Source organism: Triticum aestivum, chromosome 2D (assembly GCF_018294505.1).
Source record: "Triticum aestivum cultivar Chinese Spring chromosome 2D, IWGSC CS RefSeq v2.1, whole genome shotgun sequence".
NCBI classification, from domain to species: domain Eukaryota; kingdom Viridiplantae; phylum Streptophyta; class Magnoliopsida; order Poales; family Poaceae; genus Triticum; species Triticum aestivum.
This window is the reverse complement of record NC_057799.1, coordinates 215,818,703-215,841,680: the sequence shown is the minus strand read 5'-3', so window position 1 is coordinate 215,841,680 and position 22,978 is coordinate 215,818,703. Positions and strand designations below refer to the sequence as shown.

General features: G+C 45.9%; 1 protein-coding gene across 4 annotated transcripts; it reads right to left on the bottom strand.

The window, feature by feature from the left end:
• Positions 1-852: 852 nt before the first annotated feature.
• Positions 853-15,878, bottom strand: LOC123052609 (protein CHROMATIN REMODELING 4). Of its 4 annotated transcripts, none has more exons than XM_044475855.1 (11): positions 15,582-15,878; positions 14,262-14,499; positions 12,684-12,785; positions 11,909-12,589; positions 11,053-11,103; positions 8,238-10,937; positions 7,623-7,780; positions 7,176-7,287; positions 4,133-4,200; positions 3,425-4,031; positions 853-3,161 (listed from the first exon to the last, which is right to left on the bottom strand). In XM_044475855.1, the coding sequence occupies exons 2-11, from the start codon at positions 14,478-14,480 to the stop codon at positions 1,113-1,115; spliced, it is 6,747 nt and encodes a 2,248-aa protein (XP_044331790.1). In that variant the 5' UTR covers positions 14,481-14,499; positions 15,582-15,878; the 3' UTR covers positions 853-1,112. The 4 variants fall into 4 exon arrangements, with proteins under 4 accessions (XP_044331790.1, XP_044331791.1, XP_044331793.1 ...); XM_044475856.1 differs by having other exon boundaries at positions 15,607-15,878; XM_044475858.1 differs by having other exon boundaries at positions 15,622-15,878.
• Positions 15,879-22,978: the final 7,100 nt, after the last annotated feature.

Below are 22,978 nucleotides of genomic sequence, written 5' to 3'. Positions count from 1 at the left end.
TTGGGGCCGCCGGCGCTACTTTTTGCATGCCCAAACCCCACCTGTCAGCCTATCTCCTCTCTCTATCTCTCCTCACTTTTTCTGTTAGGCCCACCCATGTGCGTGCAAAAAGGAATCTCTTCTCTCTCTCTCTTTCTCTCTCCACATGTGTCGGCTGGGTGGGGGGGCAGCTGGAAAACTTTTCACCCCCAATGCATAAGTTTCGCCGGGGCAACCCCAGGAGGCTGAAAAAATGCCTCCTGGAGGGCACAACGGCTGGAGATGCTCTCAGCAGTATCTATTTTATGTCCACATGCTATGTGCGAGTGTGAAGAAAAAAATCATAATTCTGAGTTGTAGATGTCCACATGCTATGTGCGAGTGCGCTGTAGTAGTGAAGAAAAAAATCATAAATTCTGAGTTGTAGAGCCTTGAGCACACGATGGACTAGTTGCCAGTTGAAGGGAGATTTTTGGCTAAAACTCAACGAAAGCAACCGTATGCAAACGAGAAAGCCATTAAGGCGTAAGCTCAAATCCTATCAGCAAGCCCGCGTAAATGCACACGTTTACAGATGATCTCATACTCGCATAAATAAACATTTGTGGGGAATGGGGACCGGTCATCACAAACCAAACAGAATGGTGATGCTAACCAAGGTAAAGTCGCATCAGCATCAGCAATCTAAACAGAACAATCATACTAACCACTAAACATAATGTATGACGGGAACTCAGAAGCAACTAACACATGATAAAACTACCAGAGAGTAAGCTGACTGCTGGGTCAGCCCGTTGATCAAGGGGGCTACCAACCGTGACTCAGTACTTCTAAAAAGAAAATGAAAAGGATGTCATTGTAACCTGGGTGGTAGGACTATCTTAACCATACACGCATAAATAAATGAATATACTTGTCCGCAGTCTACACCAGGTTAGCAAATATACATTTCACGTATATAGAGAGGATCTCGTGAGTTGCTCCGGACAGACTAGTGCTAAACTACTAGTCCCTGGAGTTTTTACTCCATCTGAACTAAGCATACAAACACAGCGCACCCTCACACTGGAAACATTGGGAAAGGGAAAATCCCAGCGCTAAACGGACGAAAACGAAATCTTGAGCTCTGAAGTCTAACGCTCATCTGCGACCATGTCGACTTTATATTCATCAACTATCTGAGCTGAAACTGACTGTGATGCACCTGAATCCCTACTCTCGTCAGGTGGTGTAGGTTTCTCCAACAGCTTCTCCGTGTCGCCAATGTGCTTGTCACTGTCTAATAGATTTTCTTGTTCTGGCTCCTGATCATCACTTGATACAGGTCCTACTGCCCGTGTGGTACTTAATCCAGTTGCATCAACTACTGTCAGCAAAGAGAACTCTGCAGGTCCCGACAATCCCCTCCTTGGAGCACCAGCGTCAGGAGCATTCCCCGTTGGTGATCTACAAGACCCACTGGTAATGCCATCTAACCCAAAGAATTCATCTCTCTGACAACCAGTTTCAGGAGCCTCTGACCTGGCCGTGCAAGCAGCAGCAACAGCTTCTGAAACTTCCATTGTATTGCGTGTTTCTTCAAAAGCAGGAGGTATCACGTCTTGCCTCTGACTGCCAGCGGAAGAAGATGATGGAGAGTTCAAGTTTAGTGAAGGGGCATCATTAGTCTGATCAATTGCAGAAGTAGGTGGAGCTTCCATTAATTTTGGTGCTGGAGCAGATATTTGATCACCTTGCCCAGATCCAATTTTGGGATGCTCTGCTTGCTGAACCTTATGTACTCTTCTCTTCTTTGGAGTATTTCTCGGGTCCTTTGGGCGAGAAAGGCGAGGTCCTTGGAATGGGAATGGAGGTATTGCTGGTTTTTGTTCTCCAAGAAGTAGGCACACAGACTCTGCAATTGCTAAAACAGTTGCTGGTAGTTCACATTCAATTGGCTTAGATGGAGCGCGCACGGCCTCCTGCAGCCAATGCGGTAGCTTGTTTGATCTGGAACTTCCAAATATGCCAGCGTTTTCAAGTAGAGGACTTGAGTGCTTTGTGTGATACAGATTCATTTCAATGGGCTGTTTACCTAACCTCACACGCCGCTGCATCTCGTGAAACAAGTCGGCCTGCCCATCTGTGACACTATGAAGAAGAATGTTCTCATGAGAACTTGATGCAAATTCATTCTGCTGGATCGAACTACTGTTTGGTATGTTTATGGGTAGTGAACCAATACTTTCCATCATAAAAGGATTTGGCATATATGGTGGGACCAGTCCAACATCAGCTTTCTCCCACTTGTCAGATGTGCTTCCAGGAAAATCCCCACCATAACCTGTTTTATTCTTGAAATCCTTCCATGGTGCCAGTGATGGGCCACCCTCACTCATGTAACTCGAAGGCTCAATATGAGGAAATCTAGATGGTATATCACTGCAACCTAATTGAATATCAGTTAGGTGGGACTGCAACTTAGGAGGCTCCATCTTAAGTTTAGAGAAGTTGCTTCCACTTAGTGCCCGAGACATCATGGCATCAGATAAACCAGGAAATGTGGAGTTGGAACTTCTGGTGGCTGTAGGCATTGGTTCCTCCATAATTTTCTGCTCCTCCAAAATCCATCTCAATGCTAGCTGTTCACTAGTGCGGTGGTTCAAAAATTTCAACTTTGGATCTCTAAGCATGGCATCCCAGTTACCCCTTCCATGCCTACGAACTCCAATCCACAAAGCATCAAGTTCATCTTCCGACCAATAATCAGGTTTTGACCTCTTTTTCATGAATTTATTTGTGGCATACTGAGCACGCATCATTATATTGTCCAATACCTTCTTGTGATTTTCAGGCATGGCTGAATGGATTGGTTGAACTGGGCTAATACCTAGCCCAGGAAGAAGGGCAGACATATCTGCCATGAATTTTGACCTCGCCTTTTTTGAACTTCCAGCAATATCTGCCATGAAGTTCGGTAAAAATGAACTGTTTGGCAATTCTGGGATAGAATTACGAGCATACTCCTTATTAGTGCCCAGTGGGAAGTTGGGAAATAGATCTGGTACTGACTTCATATGACTGAGTGGAATATTGTCTTCCAGACCAAAGTTCGGAAGACCCATCTTCCCTTGAAATGAAGCAATAGAAGGTAAAGGATTTTCAACAGGGTCACAAAGCCCCTTCCCAGATATAGGAGGAATCTGCACAGAAGAACCATGTTATTCCTTATACTTAACAGAAAACAGCATGCTCTGATCAAGAATAACTATTGTTGTTGTTGACTATAGGTACAAAAAGAAATCTTAGGGTGCAAGCAACATGCCGTCCTAACATAAATAATGTGGAAACATTAACTTTTGTCTTCTGACAGGAGAACAACATGGACAGTGATAATAACGCGACTAAATAAAATAATCCTGCGGAATGTAAAAAGGAGCAGTGCAAATTTGAGAAGAGCACATACAGGATTGAAGGGGAAATAGCTATCTGGAATGATGTTACTCAGCCTTCGCAAAGCTTCGGATGAACCAGGAAACATAGTCTTGCTGGGATCCAATTGGCCCTGATTTTTGAATTCACTAGAATACTCGGCAGCAGAAGGTGACAGTGGCTTGTTGAATACTTCACCACTAGCTGGTTTTTGCTCTTTCATGTTTGGCCCACAATTTGAATTCTTGTACGAGTTTACCTGATCAGCATTCGGAGCACAAAGGCCAAGGACAGGTAAGAGGTGATGTGGAGTCCCTTGATTTAAGACATCAGTTGCCTTTGAGTGGTGCTTCGACGAAGTAGCACTCGCAGCAAGTTTGGCATGAAGCTCTCGAGAGATTTCAGGATATCTCTTTGCTTTCTTCGAGGAATGCCTCATTTCTGCAGTTGAATCACTGAAACGTTTAGCCCCAGATGGCTGCACAGAGTCAGGATCTTCTACAACTCTCAAAGGGTTTACACCATATTCATTAACACTAGAGTCATATAGTTTTATGAAATCTTCAAGTTTATCATCAGCATAGCTCTTGATTGTGTGCCGCTGAGCAATCCTTTCCTTCTGTCTAGCTCGGAGCTTTCCACTGTTGCAACCAGAAGTAAATCAATGCCTGAAGAAAAACTGTGCATGCAAAAGCAATTACATGGATCCCCAGAGGGGGTGGGAGAGAAGGGGAGGGCATACTATTTTTCCTTCAAAGCCAGTCCAGCTGCAGTGTATTCTCGCTTGGGTTCATCCCCATCGTCAGAATCCTGCATAGCAGTATCAGCAAAGCATTGTCTAGCTGCATATAAAATCTAAGAGTGCATGGCAAATAGCGAATGAAAAACACAGTGCAGCCAACTATTAGCTACTCGCTCTGTTCCTAAATACAAGTCTTTCTAGAGGTTTCAATATGGACTACATCCCGTATGTAGTCCATATTGAAACCTCTAGAAAGACTTAAATTTAGGAACGGAGGGAGTACGTTTCACAATATCTGTCGTAGGCGTATAGCTAGGAGCCACAAAATTGAGGTAATATTCAACGGAATTAGATCATACTTGTTTTTTTATAATTAGATCATACTTGTTCACACCAGATACTCCCTGCATTTCAAAACTTAAGTTTTGGAGAGGCCCAGTTGCAGGGGAGTGGCTTGCAGGGAAAGGCTGAGTGGGGACGTGGTCATGGAGCCAGCAATTTGGGGTGCTAGCGAAGGAGTGCCGGTGCTTAGAGCATCTCCAGCAGAGTCCATAAACAAGTTTTTGGGGGCTTGGGGGGTAAAAACAAGGTCCAGCTGGGTCCCCCAAAAGGGGAGGACCCCATTTATCGGCCACCAGCCCAGCCCCAATTCCCATCAACAGAGAGCGGGAGGAAGTTTCATCTCCCACCCACGCACACGCCTTCCTCCTCCCACGCCATCAAGCTCCACCGCCTCCCCTCCAGCAGCCGATTCCTCACCCCCCCCCCCCCCCCAACACACACAAACAAACTGGATCGAACCATTCCTGAGGTGTTATGCCGCCAAGCTCGTCATCTCCGCCCTCATTCTCGTCAGCCCGCCTCCGCCTCTATGTCGCTCCCCCCCTCCGGCCATCTCCACCCCACCCCTACATCCCGCGCCCTGCCACATCAGGGCGCTGACCCATGGGAAGTGAAGATGAAGGAAAAGAAGAAAAACTGGCCAACTGACATGTGGGTCCTGTACGTCAATGTAAAGGCGAAAGAAAATGGGTGCTCACAAATGGGAGTGATGTCAAATTTTGAAGCCTCAGAAAATGGGGGCTACCGTTGGAGAAGCTCTTAGGGTGCAACCACATTTCCAGGATTTGCAATTTCGTAATGAGTTTAGGATGGGCTTCTGTTGGAGATGTTTTGGGTCGAAAATGTTCCCAAGCATCCTCGGAGTACCCAGTCTAAGTATATTTTCAACACACAAGAGAGGGGGCAGGGGGGGTTGTGTTTAGGGATTCCATGTAGTTTTTTTTCGAGAAAACGCAACAGAGCTTGCCTTTCATTGCTTTGGAAAGAAAAGAGAGTTTGGATTACATTCCTCGTAGGAGGCAGTTACAATGCTCATGAGCACATCAATGAACATCCCATGTTTGTGGTACGATGGCGCGAAGCCCTAGAGCGCCTGCTCTGGCCAAGAGGGCGGCCTCATCCTTGATCTTCGTAAGCAGGTCATTCGCCGAGGGCCGTCCCCGGTTGAAGACGCAATCGTTACGGTGTATCCAAATCATCCATGGGACGAGGAGGGTCGCGGAGGCGATGCCCTTGCGCATAGGTTTTGGAGTGAACTGCTGCGCCGTTTGCCACCAGTCGGGCGAGACGCAGGAGAGCCAGAGCCAGTGGAGCCGAGAGCAGGAGAGCTGTCGGGCGAAGGGCCAGGCGAGGATGAGGTGGTGCATGGTCTCGAGGCCTGGTCGCAGAGGAGGCATCGCGCGGGGTGCTGCAGGCCGCGGCGGGCGAGGCGGTCTGCCGTCCAACACCGGTCGAGGCGGACGAGCCAATGGAAGAATCGGACGCGCGGAGGCGCCCAGTTCTTTCAGGTGAGCTTCCATGCAGCGCAGCCCGTGGAGCCACCGAAAGTGGCGATGTAGACCGATTTGGCGGAGTAGACGCCACGAGGACTCCACTTCTAGGAGTGGCGGTCCGGCTCGGCAGAGAGCGTCGTGCGGCTGATTGTGTGCCAGAGCTACAAGTATTGCCCGATCTCATGGATGCCAACCGTGTCGTGTATGTCCCGCGCCCATCGGCGACGGTCCTGAGTTTGTGGCGGCGCTTGGGAATGCATGCATATAGGAGCGGCGCGGTCTCGCGAACGGATCGCCCGTCGATCCATCGGTCTTCCCAAAAGAGGGCCTCCATGCTATTCCCAATTTGCATGGTGGTGGACGCAAAGAAAAATGCACGCTCCTCGACGGTGAACTGCAAGTCGAGGCCAGCCCACGCTCTAGTGTTGTCTGTGCGGCTGAACCATAGCCATCGTGTGCGGAGCGCGAGGCTGGTCCGGGCAAGATCGCGCACGCCGAGCCGCTGAGCGAGAGCGGACTAGCGACTCATTGCCAGTTAACATGGCAGTGCCCGCCATTTGCCTCCGCGCGGCCGGCCCACAGGAAGCCTCGCTGGATCTTCTCGGGCGCCTTGATGGTCTTCTTGGGGGCGCCGGAGCTGGTGAATCGGGATCGTGCTAAGGACGGCCTTGACTGATTCCATGTAGTCCGTAGGGGTACAGCCGACTGAGGAAGCATGCTCCAAGTAATGTTAAGGTTCAAATAAAAAATCATGACGACATGGGCAAAATTGAATCGCATGGGGCCTGTGGTTCAGTTTTCACTTCCAAGTTCAAATTTTGCAGCAATAGCATCGCAATGTCACGCAAAATATTTAAGAGTGGTTAGGGGAGACACAACCAATGTTTGGTAGTAGGCTCGTTCTACCACAGTTTGGCTCAGCCATAGTCAAAATCTAAGTTTGATCCTGGCTCAGAAGGAAGCGGTAGCTGTATGCTTAACACATGCTAGTCAAACGTTGCTTTCAGGGAAAACTGTCTTCACTGCCATCCCCTGACTTTTGCAAAAAACTCAGTGTTGCCATAACGTTATATGCCACAATCAATGGATCAAGGTGGTCAAAATGAAGATATACTCCTTGCCTACTTGCTAGGAGGACAGATCTCGTTACTTACTACCAAAACAGAACATCCAGCAAGACAGAAATGTTCGCGCAGGGACAAAAGTACCTCACTTAATGCTTCATTGGCAATTGCTGCAAAGGTTTCCCTGTAAGAAACAGCTTTCCTTAAGCGCTTGCCTCGACCAAGGGATGCCTCTTCGATTTGATATTGCTCCCATCTGAAACACAAATATGCATTTAGTAACCGACCATCATGCCCACACAGAGACAGAGAGAGAGAGCACTAAGAAAACAAGTGATTCTTGCAATTAGTACACCATGACTATCTAGCCCTGTCTGACCTAAGGTTTCTTAAGGTGCTACGTACCGCTTCCTAACTTCTCCAATTGGATACATTCTAGAATTTGAGTATTTATTCTCCATTTAGTGTGTCTTTCTGTTTCTGATTTGTTAAAGTTATTAAGTAAAACAAGAAAATATGAAGAAAAATATCATCAAGGCAATAGATAGCCTGGTAAAATAACAAGTACTTATACATGGTATTGTAAAGCACCTGAGACGTAAAAGTTTATCCCATTCATTTTCTTCCACAGGATTAGCTGCATCATGTTTTGTTTCGGATGCCTGTTCACAACCATCGTTGTCAATATTTGGAATGTCCTCAGCAGCACCGGGATCATCATTTATATCATCATTCCAATCGATTGACTGCTTCACGAATGAAAGTAAAAGAAACTATTAATTGAGATCCCGGAGATAAGTTCTCAATTGCACAAGGTAAAATCTATTACCGTCTCAAAATGTAAGACGTTTTTTCACACTGTCAAAAAACGTCTTACATTTTGAGACAGAGGGAGTACATCGCAATAACATTAGTAACCACCATCCAAAAGAAACAAGAAAAGTAATAGTAATGTAGTCCAAGAACAAAAAGACTGAACTCAAAATTGGCGCATGAATCCATCTATAAGCAGATAATGACAATAAATTCTAGTCAGATGACTCTGGTTAGGAATTTCCAAACCAAGTGTTCTATCCCTATTAAGTAGTACTATAGCTTGGTGAGACATGTACAAGACGACACACTCATTTCCATAACCTACCAATGAATCACTGCATAAACATTTAATATTCATTATTTGAAGAAAAACACACACTATTAAATTACCTTTACAGTGCCAAGCATATCATCATTGTCCAAATCCCCATCGGTGCTTTCAGCTACAGTTGTTGGAAGGCTAGATCTATCAAGAAGCCTCATAATAGCATTTTCATCCCAAATAAGCTTGGTAGAACTGCCAATACATTTATCCTCATAAACATCACCTAGGCCACCAGTTTTCCTCCTATGCTTAACCTCAATATCAGATACATCATGTTTAGCACCAGAAGCTTCATCATTATCTTTACCATTCACCTCATCGTTATTCCTGAAGAGCTCCTCAGTTCCCCAGCGAATGATATCTTCCACTTCCTTCTGTGATTCTGATTTGTTAACAAAAAGTTGATCAAGCATCAATTTCTTCTTGGCAAGTTGCAAGATACGCTCCTCAACACTAGCACGCACTACAAGCCTGTACACTAAAAGTCTGTTTGACTGCCCAATCCTGTGTGCCCTATTCATCGCCTGTATATCAGCATGCGGATTGAAATCAGAATCATATATGATAACAGTGTCTGCAGTTGCCAAATTGATCCCAAGACCACATGACCGTGTAGATAACAAAAATACAAAACGGGTCTTGTCCTGATTGAAACGAGTAATAGCTGCCTGGCGCTCAGCCACAGACACCGAACCATCTACTCTTTCAAATGCTTTATGACCAAATTCCAGAGTCAGATAATCTTCGAGGATGTCAAGAAGTTTAGTCATCTGAGAAAAAATAAGAACACGATGCCCATCACTGTGTAACACTTTGAGCATAGAATGCAACAAAGCTAACTTTGCTGAGGCCTTTATTCTCATTTCATGCAAAAACTCTGGTGAACCTGATTCGGGTTCAGTTCCAGGAATAAGATATGGATGGTTGCAAACTTTCCGAAGCTGCATTACTATATTGAGCAATGACTGATGAGCACCACCTTTTCCGGTATTACGCAGTACTTGGTAGTTCTTTGTAAGCATAGCACGGTAGTATTCAGCCTGGATTGATGTCAGTTCGACAGGCACCATTCGCTCTGTCTTCGGGGGGATATTTTTCATTGCATCTTTTTTCAGCCTTCGAAGCATATGTGGTGCTACCAGTTTCTTCAGCTCCTCCACTTTCTCTGCTGTTGCAAGTTCATTAAACTTCTCCTCAAATGATGCTAGAGAAGGGAAAGAAGCAGGCTGTAGGAAGTTCAACAAATTATACATTTCACCAATGTTGTTCTGTAATGGGGTTCCAGTCAACAAAACCCTGTGCTGAAATGAAAATGTATTGAGCAAATTGAAGAGTTTACTGCTAGAGTTCTTTAGACGATGCCCTTCATCAACTATAAGAACTTCCCATGGCACAGAACGAAGATATGTAGCATCAACAAGCACCATCTCATAAGTGGTAAGCAAGACATTGAACTTGTGAGACTTTTTGCTTTTACCTATCTGGGTTGCATCGCCTTCATGCCACTCATATTGACGAATTGTAGATCTTGCCCGTGCAGAACCATGATACTCCACAACATTTAAATGAGGCGCCCAAGATGCAAATTCAGCCATCCAGTTAGGCATAGTAGAAAGAGGAACCAAGACAAGACAAGGCAAGTTAATCTTGAATTCACAGCACAAGGACGACAGAAAAGCACAAGCTGACACCGTCTTCCCAAGACCCATCTCATCAGCAAGGATAACATTTTTTGACTTGCACCAACATTTACGCAGCCAGTTCAATGCTTCCAGTTGATGTGGGAAGAGCATGCCCCCCTTAAGTTCTTTTGGCTGCTCAATCAACACAGTCAGCTCTTGGCGGTTTCTTGCATTTGCACGGTTACCTCTCACATCCCTGTCCAAAGCTTGGCATTCAAAGTTTTTGAACTGAGTAACCAAATGGACATACTTCAGCATGATAGGTTCATCTAATCTTTCCCAGGTGCATTCATCATAAGGAAGGCCACACCATTTGATTAAAGCCTCTTCTACTTCATCTAAGGAAACACGCAGAGAAATAACGCGTTGTGGTTGGCACCATTGGTCCTTGCAAATGTTTATCAAACCCATTCCATACTTTGCTTTGTAATTTTCTAGTTTCCGTTTTGCTAATGTTCTTAGTTCAGATTCAGAAATCCAGCTATTATGGATGTTTGATTTTCCAGCCCATTTGACCAAAAATTCATATGCAGTATCATCATGGCCATTTCCTGCAATTTCGTTTATGTTTCCATGGACTTTACTTTCAGGTGTCAACTCTTGTTTGGTCTGCACAGTTGCATCAACTTCGGAAACTGAAAGTTTGATATCACCCTTTTCCGATGTTCCTTCAACTGGAACATCAGATACTGCCTCAAAGTCACCATTTACTGAAGGTATGTTCTCTCCTACTACTCCAGCATCCTTTACTGTGATGATTTGGTCGGTGCAACAATCTGACAGTGTCTTTGTGGCTTCCTCTGGGTTCACTGACTCCTTTTCATGGTATTTTCCATTATTCTCCTTTTGCATTTCACCACCATCCAAATGATCTTCACAGGGATCATGTGCTGATTCATCAGCGCATACATCCTCTGGAGTGGTGTCAGTATCATTTCTTAACGGCTGTGTTGGCACACTGGAAGAACTAGAAGGAACCCCACCTTCCAGCTGCAAATTAGTTAATTCAATCTGCTCTGATAAAGCATGGGGCTGCGAAATGATTTGGCTTGTCTGAAGCCGACAGCCTAGGATGCGGTCAACCTAAGCAAATCAATGTTTGCAATAAATCAGAGAACGTAGAAAAAAGGCAAAAAAAAATGAATGGATGAAGATGCAACACAGGTAATTGATGGTGTAGGTATTTTCCAGACCGAACCTGCAGATCCTCCTGAGGAGTTATTATCATATCCCCCGCCACAGGTAGCACCTGCACCATTTTACCAGATATATTAACGGCATTCTGAATAGATATGTTCAAGGAAAAATATTTAAGATAAGAATGAATCATCAAACTAGACAAACATTAGAAAAGCAGTGAAGGCTGGTCATGGTAGCAACCAAAGACAAATGATCCGAAAATGCATAGACAAAATTAGACCCAAAAATAGAAGTAGAAAATAATAATCAAGCCAGTTTAGTGTTAGGGGATTACAAATACCACTAATATCAAAACTGACAAGATGAACCATAAGATTTTACCAAAGCTACCATGTATCTCCCAGGTTAAATCAGAAACCATGGTAAGATGTATTATTGAAAAATTATTAATCCGTTCAAACAAGAATAACTGTGGCAAGTTTGCTGAAATACTATTTAGTGTGTTCATAAAGTATGGTTGTAATAGAAACAAAATGAGCTTATGAAGATTATAACAGAAAGAGTGCTAACAAAAGCAAAGGAAGCTGCAGAAGTGCAGAGAATGAAAAGGTAGAAAAATGACATGGCAGAGGTAGAAAGTAAATGAAAAAATATTCTTAACTGAACATCTAACATACTAAATAAGTTCAAGTAGGTACATCAACCAGAAAATGGCTCAGCGCCATTTCTGGTAAGGTAAACTGTATAGAAAATGTCTATGGTTTTGAATATTACTCCCTCCGTTCGGAATTACTCGTCCAAGAAATGAATGTATCTAGATGTATTTTAGTTGTAGATACATCCACTTTTATCCATTTTTGTGACAAGTAATTCCGAACGGAGGGAATAGAATAAAACATAGCGTGTTTGAATACCTCTGAATGTTGTTTATCAACAAATTTCACTTTCTTTTTCCCTTTCTTGGCACTAGATGTAGGTGTTCTGCCATCCAGAGATCTCCTTTTTGGTGGTGATTCGCAGTGCTCAGGAGATGTAGATGCCCCCATTGACGAATCACTGCCAACATCAGTTGCCAAATATCTGAGCCTTTTTGTTTCAGATCGCTTAGAGTCTTTGTGACTATGCTGCCTCTTGGTTTTATATTTCTTTGGAGACAAGTCCATGGAGCGCAGATGTTTCTTCATTTTCAAAGCACCTCCATGTTTCTCCCGTTTCTCTTCTGAAGACTGGCCAATGAATCCTGACTTCAAGGGCTTCGTAATTGCAGATAATTCTTTGGTCGAGCGCCTCTTCAAATGTACTATCAATGGCTTCTTTTTCTGAACTTCATTGTCCTTCACACTGAGATCACCTTCCTTCAATGCACCAGGGCATGATAGTTTTACTTGTTCGTTTGATTCACTTTTCTCTTGTATGGGACTCCGGGTATTCAGAGAGACTTTGTTATGGGGAGATGGGCTATCTGCTATGGTGCTTGTACGCATTCTCCTTGTTCTTTCACGTTTGGAAGTGTCAGCATCCGCATTTCCTAACAACTTCAAGCTAACTTGTTTCGTACGACATCTTGGGCATTGCCAGTTCCCAGGCGGTGCACGCTATATTTGAAATGTAACGGTGCAAAGAGATTAAGACAGAAAAGTACACCAAAAAAAGAGAGATGTGCAATCAAACAGTAGAAACGCTTCAAACCTTAAGGGGGGGGTTAAGACATTCCAAGTGGTATGTCCGTGGACAGCTATCGCAACACAACAAATTGCCACCAAGGTCACATTCTACACACTCATAGAAATACTGAAGAAACAAAGAGAATGTGTGTATAAGATAAGTTGAACAGCAATAGAGGTGACATAAAAAAGTATTGCAAAGAAAAATAACAGTACATGAAGCCTTAAAGTGGTAATAATTTGTAATTGACAAGTGAATAACTGGAGAAGATGTAAATGCTCAGTTAAAACGTAGTATTGATTTTACTTTTGGCAGATATAGTTGCTTAGAATGTCTCATGATGATTTAGCGCCTGTTCGGCGGCTCTCCGCGGAGCGGAGCGGGCGGAGCGCCCTTTTACCAGCTCCCCGATTTATAACTGGATCGCCACTCCGCTCAGGCACGGAGCCGCAGAGCGGAGGGAGTCCGAACGGGCCCTTAATAAGATCTGTCACTCAATTTTAGTTTGCATCCTGAACGCGACGACACCAAAACAGTTCATAGGTTTCCCCTAACCAATGAGCACACACTGACAGATATGACGAACTGTTGCGAGCATCAGAGAGTTCACATGTTAATAGAACATGTAAGCTCCTACTGAAAAGCATCACTTGAAGTATTTGTGTGATGATAGATTTCCAGAACTGTTACCATCTAGTCGTTTCATCAAAGCTATACAATATGTGGCCGATGAGGAAAGGTGTTACGCCCATGGTTAAACAGAAAATGTGATTAAATCATCGTTTAGCATTTATTCATGGAAGAGCAACAAATGAAGTACTTCCATTGATCAATTTTTATATGCTTATTTGTTTTGTGATATTCACAAAAGTTGGAAGGCATGCATCCATAGTTAATGCATGCATACTTAGGCCTCCTTTGGTTTAGAGGAATCTTGTAGGAATTTCATAGGATAGGATTTCTATAGGAAAAAAAATCCTTTAGAGCCCTTTGGTTTGTAGGAATGGAATCCTATTCCTATGGAGGAATTCTTCCTATCCTCCACATTTCATAGGAAAATAAACATTAGCCTAGACTCAATGGAAAAAATCCTATGATGTGAATCAAAGGGCATCTCCTTTCCTATTCCTACTCATAGGATTTGAGATACATGTCATCTCATTTCCTATAACTTTCCTATTCCTACGATTTTCCTACCCTATGAACCAAAGGAGGCCTAAGCACACAAAGTATTGTCTCGCATTTCCAGAGAACTATTAGAATGGTATAGGCATTGGCAAATTTTAACATGGTCCCTCTTACATCCTCTTTTCCCATGGGAGGTAAGAAGGTAAGAGTTACTCAGACCCACTACCTAATGAAATCAACGGCTCAGATCTATTATATACTCTTACCTCTCATGTGAAAAGAGGAGGTAAGAGAGACCATGTTAAACTACTGATAAGCATTCGTGTTGGCGACTTCCTCAATCATAGAGCTTTTTTAATCTACGAACCTGGTCAAAATAGGTCTTACAAATATGGATGGATGGAGAGTAAATCACAGACAATATCCACAAGATAACTGACAAGTAATAAACTGATAAAAAGAGAAGGAATTCACCCCATCGTGTCCTCTTATCTTCTTGGCTGATGTAGAAATGCTAGTGTCATGCTTGGACCTCTTTTTTATGGAACCATTGTTCATTATAGAGTCCGATGTTGGTGATGTAGCCTCATGCTCATTTGACGAGCTAGCTGTTAACTTGCTTCGCTTTCTTTTGAATTTTGAAACCCAATTTCCATCTGCTGCACTATCACATAAAGAGCTCCTCTCCTTCATCGTTGGAGGACGTCACATGCTGCTAGCAACAGAAGAATGCATTTCTTTATTAGTAACTCAAAATATAAAAGTAGACAACCACTAATTGAATATACTAAGCTCCCTGTGTAGTCATGTAGTATTGTATGCATTACAATACTAATCTAAAGCGAGATTAAAAGTAGCTCAAGAGACAAGCACTAGAACAACCGAGGACTTGAGGTGCATGGATTTACTCAGAGATTACTTGTATAGTGTTCTCATACAAATACAAAGCAGTAGCTGATGATCAGTCCCATATTAACAGATAAATGACAGCATTTGAATTATTGTTCGCTGAATGTTCCTTTTGCTTTGTGCCAATGTATCCCAAAAAGAAGGAATTCATGTATAGAACATGACAAAGCGAAATTAATGATATGCAACAAAGAAACAAAGCAGAACATTTTCCAAGCATGACCCCTTTAAGAAAGCAAACGGCAGAAAACAAGGATAACCAGAACATAGCATTGTTGTCGCTTGTCAGGACTAGTTGCTAATAATGAACTGATACTCAAAATAACTTCACGTATAACCTAGGCATGAAATACATAGCCAAATCCCACTAGGAACCTCACACTACTTCTTTGCTTCAGTCATTAATATACAACTGGATTGTGTTACCGATCTCTGTGGTACATCGCTTGAAAATCTACCACAAATTCCCTGTGATATATTGCTTTTAAATCCACTTAACGAGTCTAGCATAAGCAGTCAAACACACGATGTGACATAGTGCTAAAATTCGGCCACGACTAGCAAATACTATAGTTTACACTCCAGATGGTTCGCCTCGTATGCCCATTGCCAACGCGTATCCGGATTTTCCCTGCTGCTACTCTCTGCCGGACAGTGGTGTAGAAACAGCGCACAGGCAGCTAGAACCAGCTATGAATCATATGTGACAAACAGAAGCATTACCGTTTCTTACACAAGCTCACCAGCTGCTAACAAACCTCGCACCCCAAAACGCCCAAACCGGCACCCAAACACAAATCCGAATCTCCGCCCTAACCCCGCACCCCGTCCGACAGTCAAACCACTACACAGCAAAATTCTTGACAAAAAATCCCGTAGACCCACCCAATTAGGCGCTGAACCGCAGTACCGGGAGCGGCTTCACCTCGGGGGGTCGCCGCAGCGCCCCGAAACTGGAGCCGAATCGACGGAGGCAGCGGCGGATCACGCGGCCCGGCGCCCCACAGAGCACAGCAGCGCGGAGGGAGAGCCGGAACCGAGCGGAGCGGGGCGGCGGCGGCGGCGGTGGAATAGATGCGGGCAGTGGGGAGGGGTGCGAATGGGGAACGGGGACGCAGGGCGGGGGCAGCAGACAGCGGCGCGGCTATCGATGGGGAGGGGCACCCATCGGGGGGTGGTAGGGGGCCGTGCGCAGCGCTCCCTTCACGCGTCGCTTTCGCCTGCCCACCAGGGGCGGAGGTGGGTGACAGGCGGGGCCCTCGGGCGGCAGGGAGGGACACGTGGGGGCGGGCGCGAGGTGAGTGCCGGCTTCCGCGGTGGCGTGAGACGGCGGGCGGGTGGGTGGCCGCGGCCCGCCGCTCCAGGCGCGGGCGCGGGCGGCGGGTGGATGGAATTGATGGGATGATTCCGTTGGCCGTTGTTTGGGTGGGAAGCTGCTCCTCTAGTTAGTGCCAAGGTTTTTTGAGGTTTTATAGGTTGACACTGTGAGCTTTGGGAAAGAAGATACTCCTTTCTTCTTCCTACGTTCTGCCTTTTCTTGTTCTTACGTTCTGCCTTTTCCAGCCTTCAGCTTTCATTCAGTGACCATTCATCCTCATCTTTTCACTCGCTGCAGCACTGCTTTTTTCGGGTGCCATCACAACATACAGCGTTCAGGGATGGCGTCTTCCTCCTTGAAGTTACCGCTGTGAAGTTTATTTGCTCTCTGTACCTCATGCCATGAAATGTCCGAATGAAAATCTAAAATCATGCTATGCCAAATCGGGTGACCACAGTGTCCTCAACATCGTTTTTCCTTTTGGAGGCGTCATCTTGGAGATCCCGCCGATGGATTCCCACAGCGTGCATGATTGATGGCGGGACTTGGGTTTAAAGTGGTGCCGACACGGTCTTCTTCTTTCTCTTTTTTTTGCACTGCCTTTTGCGGCGTTTTCCTCCAATGAACTTTTGGCAATCAAATGCAGACAATTAGGATGCAACTCTCAGTATTCATTAGATGCATATGCACATGCATATGTAGTACAAGGGGTAGTCATATCCTCTACTATAGATGCAAAGGAGGAAGGCATGTGGCACAAGACACCCCCCCCCCCGCGCGCATGCAGTCGAAGTGGGCCATTGTTGACGCAAAGATTGGATCGAAGTCCTCGAATGACGTCGTAGGCAAGCCCTTGGTCATGATGTCTGCAACTTGTTGGGAGGTGGTACGTATAGAACACGTATATGACCGAGAGCCACCTGTTCCCGAACAAAATGAATATCAAGCTCGATGTGCTTGGTACGACGATGATCGACCGGGTTGGCGGAGAGGTAGACGGCGGAAACGTTATCGCAGTACACCACCGTGGCCTTGTCGACATGACACGAAAGCTCAAGGAGGAGCTAGCGGAGCCGGGAACACCCAGCGACAACATTAGCCACTACACGATACTCAACCTCATCATTGGAGCGAGAGACTGTTGGCTGCTGCTTGGACGACCACGAAATAAGTGATGGACCAAGGAAGACACAATATCCCGAAGTGGAACATCGTGTATCAGGGCAGCCGACCAGTCAGCGTGGATTAGGCGGTGATGTCGATGGCGGTGGAGGCATGTAGCATGATGCCGAGATCCATGGTGTCACAGATATACCGAAGAATCCGCTTCATCGAAGTCCAGTGAGCATCTCGTGGAGCATGCATATGAAGACACACCTGATGAACAACATACTGCAGCTCCAGGCGTGTAAGAGTAAGGTACTGAAGAGCACCAACGATACACCGATAAAATGAAGCATCCGGAGCGGGGGACCCATCAGTGGCAATGAGCTTAGCCTTCGTGTCGGCGGACGTGGGTGCGGGTTTTCTATTAAGCATTCCAGTACGATTAAGAAGCTCAGGAGCATACTTTTGGTGGTGAAGGAAAAAGCCATCCGTACGACGCACCACCTTGACCCCGAGGAAGTAGTGCATGTTGGAAATATGCCCTAGCGGCAATAATATTGTATTATTATATTTCCATTTCATAATTAAAAGTTCATATTTCATGTTATAACTGTTATGGTACTGGAATATGTGATTCGGTGGAAAACTCATATGCACGTGTGGAATGATGAACAGTAAAGCATAGGTCCCTGGTCTTGCCTCTAAGACCGGCTCAAGTGTTACTGGTGATCATGTTTTCTGAATATTAGGATATCGTTAAGTGTAATGATAGTCCTAAAACAACATTGAGAATATGATGTTAGAAGAACGGTCATATTGAATCGACCCAATCTTAGGGCCCTCTCGGTGTGTCGGCATCCATCATCGTCTGGCCAGACATAGGTGACTACGTCATGGGGATGCCGGAACACTTTAGCGAGAAAGAAGAACAAAAACGGCAACGGGATCAACGGTATAGTGAGCATGTGCATGACTCAAGAGGATACCGATGCACACCGGGTTTTGTAAAGTATTGCGAAGCAAATGGAACATCGCATGATAACCAAAGGTTCACTTGAATGTCATTCGTGTAATCATAGGGATCGATATGGACGTCCACGGTTCCGCCATCTGTCATTGAACGAATGGGTTTCGTTCATGTCTATGATTTACCGAACCTACGGGGTCACAAGCTTAAGGTAATCATGATCTGCTGAGTGTTAGTAGGACGAGAGTAGGATTTATTTTTGGATATGTTTCATTAATATTTGGAATAGTTCCAAGAGGAAACGGAAGCGTTTCGGGGTCACCGGAAGGGTTTCAGAGTTTATCGGGCAATACCAGGTATTACCGAAAATTAATATATAGGTGGAAAATGTTTCTGGTGGTGTTAAATTATATATAATATGCTCTAGTAATTAAAAGTTGGCCTTTATAATTAATTTAATTGCAATGGGCCTAAAAAGGCCAAGTGGTAAGGCAACTTGGGCCACCAAGGCCCAAGTGGGCGAGGTGCCCCTTCTCCTATTCGGAAGGAGGGAGGATGGGCAAATTAGGGAGGGATTCCCCCTCCTCATGGCCGATGCAAGGGGGAGGGCTTTCCCCTTGTGTGGCCCCCCTCCTCCCCTCCTAACCTATATATACTTGAGATATTGGCCTTATTTTATACTCGCTCCATTCCTTTATATAAGGTGTATTATTTTCAGCACGGTGACCAAGGCACATAATTATGCACTAGTTAGGACAAAATTACCCTTCTCTATTTTTTAGATTTTTTTAGGAAACCATGAGCTTTATAACTTAACTGTGATGGTCAACATCAGCCAAGCACATACAGCCACAATGGCTGGAACATCAGACTCCCACTGCATACAGTGGTGCAGGTCACACATTCGCCCCATACTAGCTAGTTCATGGGTTACAGAATTTGTCGAGCGGCGACACACTAGAATTACATGATGCGAGAACCACATCTTTAGCTGGTACTTAGTATCCTCAATAACTGTTGCATACGTCGAGGAGTCAGATTTGCGCAGATCCATGGCCTCCATGAGAAGTTGTGAATCTGTTTCTAGGATCACCCTCACGATGCCCGGGTCAACGAATGAAACTGCACGGGATAGAGCATAAGTTTCCGCAGCAAATGCATCTCGAATATTCTACTGTCTTCCCATCCGGGCTCCCACAATATTGCCATCTACAGTTCTCGCGACCACACCCTAGCCAGTGAAGTCTTCTCCAGGCACAAAAGACCCATCAAGGTTAATCTTGATCATGTCTCTATCCGGCGGCCTCCATCTCTCCGGATTAGTCTCTTTGGGCGGGGTCATGAAGATCTCTTGATATTCAAGCACATAACATCTTGCTTTCCATGCCACAACTGCTGCTTCAAGAGGTAACTCGCCCTCCCTTAGTTTGTTCCTATTAGACCACCATAGCCACCAAAAAGTGAATACAAGAAGCCTCTTCTCGTCCAGCCCCCCATAGATAATCAAACATTGCATGCACGACGTAATGCCTTCCAAGTCCATCCTCTCCTTCTCACAAGCCAGCTCCCTCCAGCCATGCTTGACCACCTTGCACTTAATGAAGAGGTGTGCACCGTCCTCATCCACCCGTCCGCAAAACAAACACTTAGTGTCAGATATAGGGATCCCTCTGTGCTCGATGTTGGTCCGTAGAGCGAGAGACTCATGCTTCATTCTCCAGGGAAACATCTGAATGTTTTTTGGACATGGCAGTTTCCATATTCTTTTCCATGCATCATCACTAGTGTTATCCAGATTGCTGGCCTGCACTGTACTCTGACCCATACCCCCATTCTACTGGCGACTAGTAAGATGCGCGTGAAGTTTATATGCACTACTGACCGAATGCATACCCTTTTATCATATTGCCAAGCTATGAAATCTTGGACTCCTTCCCTCGGAGGAATTTGGAGGATATGTCGTGCATCATCTGCCCAAAAAGTTTCTCTAACCAGCCGTTCATCCCAAGTTCCCGTTGCTGGGTCTATCAAGTCACTAACTCGCTCCAGGAGATGAGCCCCCTCGGAGTGATAACACGTCGAGACCACGGGCGCGGGATCCACCGATCAGACCAGATGTTGACATCCGCCCCATCCCCAATACGCCAGATGTAGCCCTCCTTGAATAGCTCTAGCCCATGCAGCACGCTGCGCCAAGCATAAGAGATACCACCCTTTGGAATTGCTTCAAGGATATGTGTGTCGGGGAAATATCTTGCTTTCAGCAGCTTAGCACATAGCGTGTCTGGGTTTTGGACAATCATCCAAGTTTGTCGCGAGAGCATTGCTACATTGAAGCCATACATCACTACTACAGGATGCTGCTAACGTGACACTACGATCAGAGACCCTTTGACGAAACTGTGTGCCATGCATTAATCGCAAACGGGGATGTAAAAACCCGTCAAAAAGGGTGCAAAACGTTTGCGATGGCGGAGCCATCAAACACGATTCAGATTTTAGTTGCGTGTGCGATATACGGCATACAGTTCGCTCCGATGAATTGTTTGCGATGAGGCATAACAACATAAATCCATTCGAACTACTTGCGATGAGGCACACGATTAATCCATTCGAACTACTTGCGATGAGGCATAACAACATAAATGGGCAGCCATATCAATGTGTGTGCGATATACGGCATACAGTTCGCTCCGATGAATTGTTTGCTATTACGGAGTGCAACAGAAACGGTTAGCCAAATCAAGGTGTGTGTGATATACGGCATACGATGCACTCGGACGAACTGTTTTCGATTAGGGAATACAACAGAAACGGTTCAACTTAACAAGATGTGTGTGATACATAGCAAACAACCCACTCGGATGAACTGTTTGCCATGAGAAATTACAACACAGGCGGTTAATACAGTTAGTTCGTGTGAGATTCTGTGTGTACAAAAAACTTTGAAAAATGCAAACTAGTTGCTTGCGGTGGCTAGGAGTATCGCACACGATGCGTCTGCGGGTACTCCGTGCGATGATTAGTAAGTTACACATACATTTCCTTATGTTAACACTTGTGTGATAAATAACACGTGGCACCGGATGGGGTATTCGGGTTGTGTGTGTGCTCCACTTAGTCTTCCCGCGCTCCACATGGGCGAATTGTAAAATCCACACCTTTTCTCTCATCGGTATCCCGCCACCAGCTAATGTCTTGCTGCATATAACCCAGGCGGCAACGCACCGTCGCGACACTCTGTGCAGATCTAGTCCTCACCCATCTACCATTAGTTATTCCAAGCATGCCAGGCAACGACCAAAGCTTCGACGTCGATGCCTACCTGCGTTACATCTTTGGCGAGGAGAGCGAGCCGGAGCAGGTCGGGGAGCAAGAGCTGCATCGACCGGTGCAGGCACCATGGCCCATCGGCGGCGATATCGGCGTGACAGCCCTTGGACGCACAATCGACATATTGCAGAGGAGGTGTGATGAGCAGTTTGTCATCCATCGTGCAAAAGATCCAGAGCTGCTCGGCGGCATGATCGACGACCCACCCGAAGAGCCGCCGTCACCAGTGCTCATCGAGAGCCTGATGCCTCGCAAGGAATGGCAGAGGACCTCTGTGATTCAGTCAAGAGACAGGAAGCCCGCGGCTTCATCATTGCCCGCGGTGACCGTGTCAACCTCGATCCCGATGATGTGGTGGCCAGGCTCGAGCGCTTCCTTGGCGGAGTTGACGTCCCCAACGAAGTAGAACATCACCAACGTGATATCTTGAGGATGCAGGTGGTGGATGGGATTTGCTGCCAGGCCAGAGACATGGAAATGGAGCGGTTCCGCGAAGATATCATGCGCGCGATTGCACGCTACCAAGCTCTTCTAGAAGAGGCCTAACAGCCCCAAGAGCCTCCCAGCGCCAGCAGCTCCGTAGGCGGAGGCGGGTCGGGACACTTGGAGTGAATGGCCGCAAGGGTGCTATGCTGATCATGGAGTCCGAGAAGACCGTCGTCGGAAGGCCGCCAGCTCAGCCTTTTAGCCTATATTTTATTATAATTGTATGCATATGTAGGTCGTGAGTGTTCTGGGCCTTGCTGTATGTGGCATTTTAAATTGTCCTGAATATGTAAGACAATTATTAAGAATTATTAACCGTTGCCATTGTAACTTTGCCTCAACGGCGAGTAGAGCGCGCGCAGGGACGCCAAAGCGGAGCGCGCCGCGGCCGCCTCAACGGCGAGCAACCACTTGGTCAACCTTCTGCCATCAATAAATTTTGACCTTGTTTCTCGTCACATTGCAGATTAAAATGCAATAAGTAATTGCAAATCTATTCACACCTATCAAACTAATATGTGTTCACACTTAGCACCGGGCTATAAAAACTACCCACTCGAAAATTACTTCACAGTTCCTCTCCTCATCACCCACAAAACTGGTCTTTCCTATCAAGTTGTTCCGCCATGACTAGTAGGAGGAGTTTCGGGTGGGCATATAACCAGGCAGCAATGACGAAGGCCGCGGAAGCACTAGAGAGGTCCTGCCGCGAAGCCGCAGCCGCAGCAGAGATGTCCCGGCGCGCCGCGGAGCCCTCGAACAAGCTCTCACAGGCATGCGAGGGCTCTCACAAGCGCACTCGCGACGTTGGCCATTGCGACGAGCTGGCGTTCCTGGAGTCCTTGGCCGGCGACGACAACATTCTCGCTGGCGTCATTAAGCAGCAGGAGTTGGTCGACGGCTTGATGAAGCTGCTCAAGATCAGCGATGCCTCGGTTGACAAGGCGACTGACCTCGTTGAGCAACTCATGGGTGACAATGCGAAGCTCCTCAAGGCGCTCACCGAGAAGGAGGAGGAGGCCGCCGGCTGGAAGATGTTGCATGAGCGGAGCAGTGCCTCGGGGATGACGC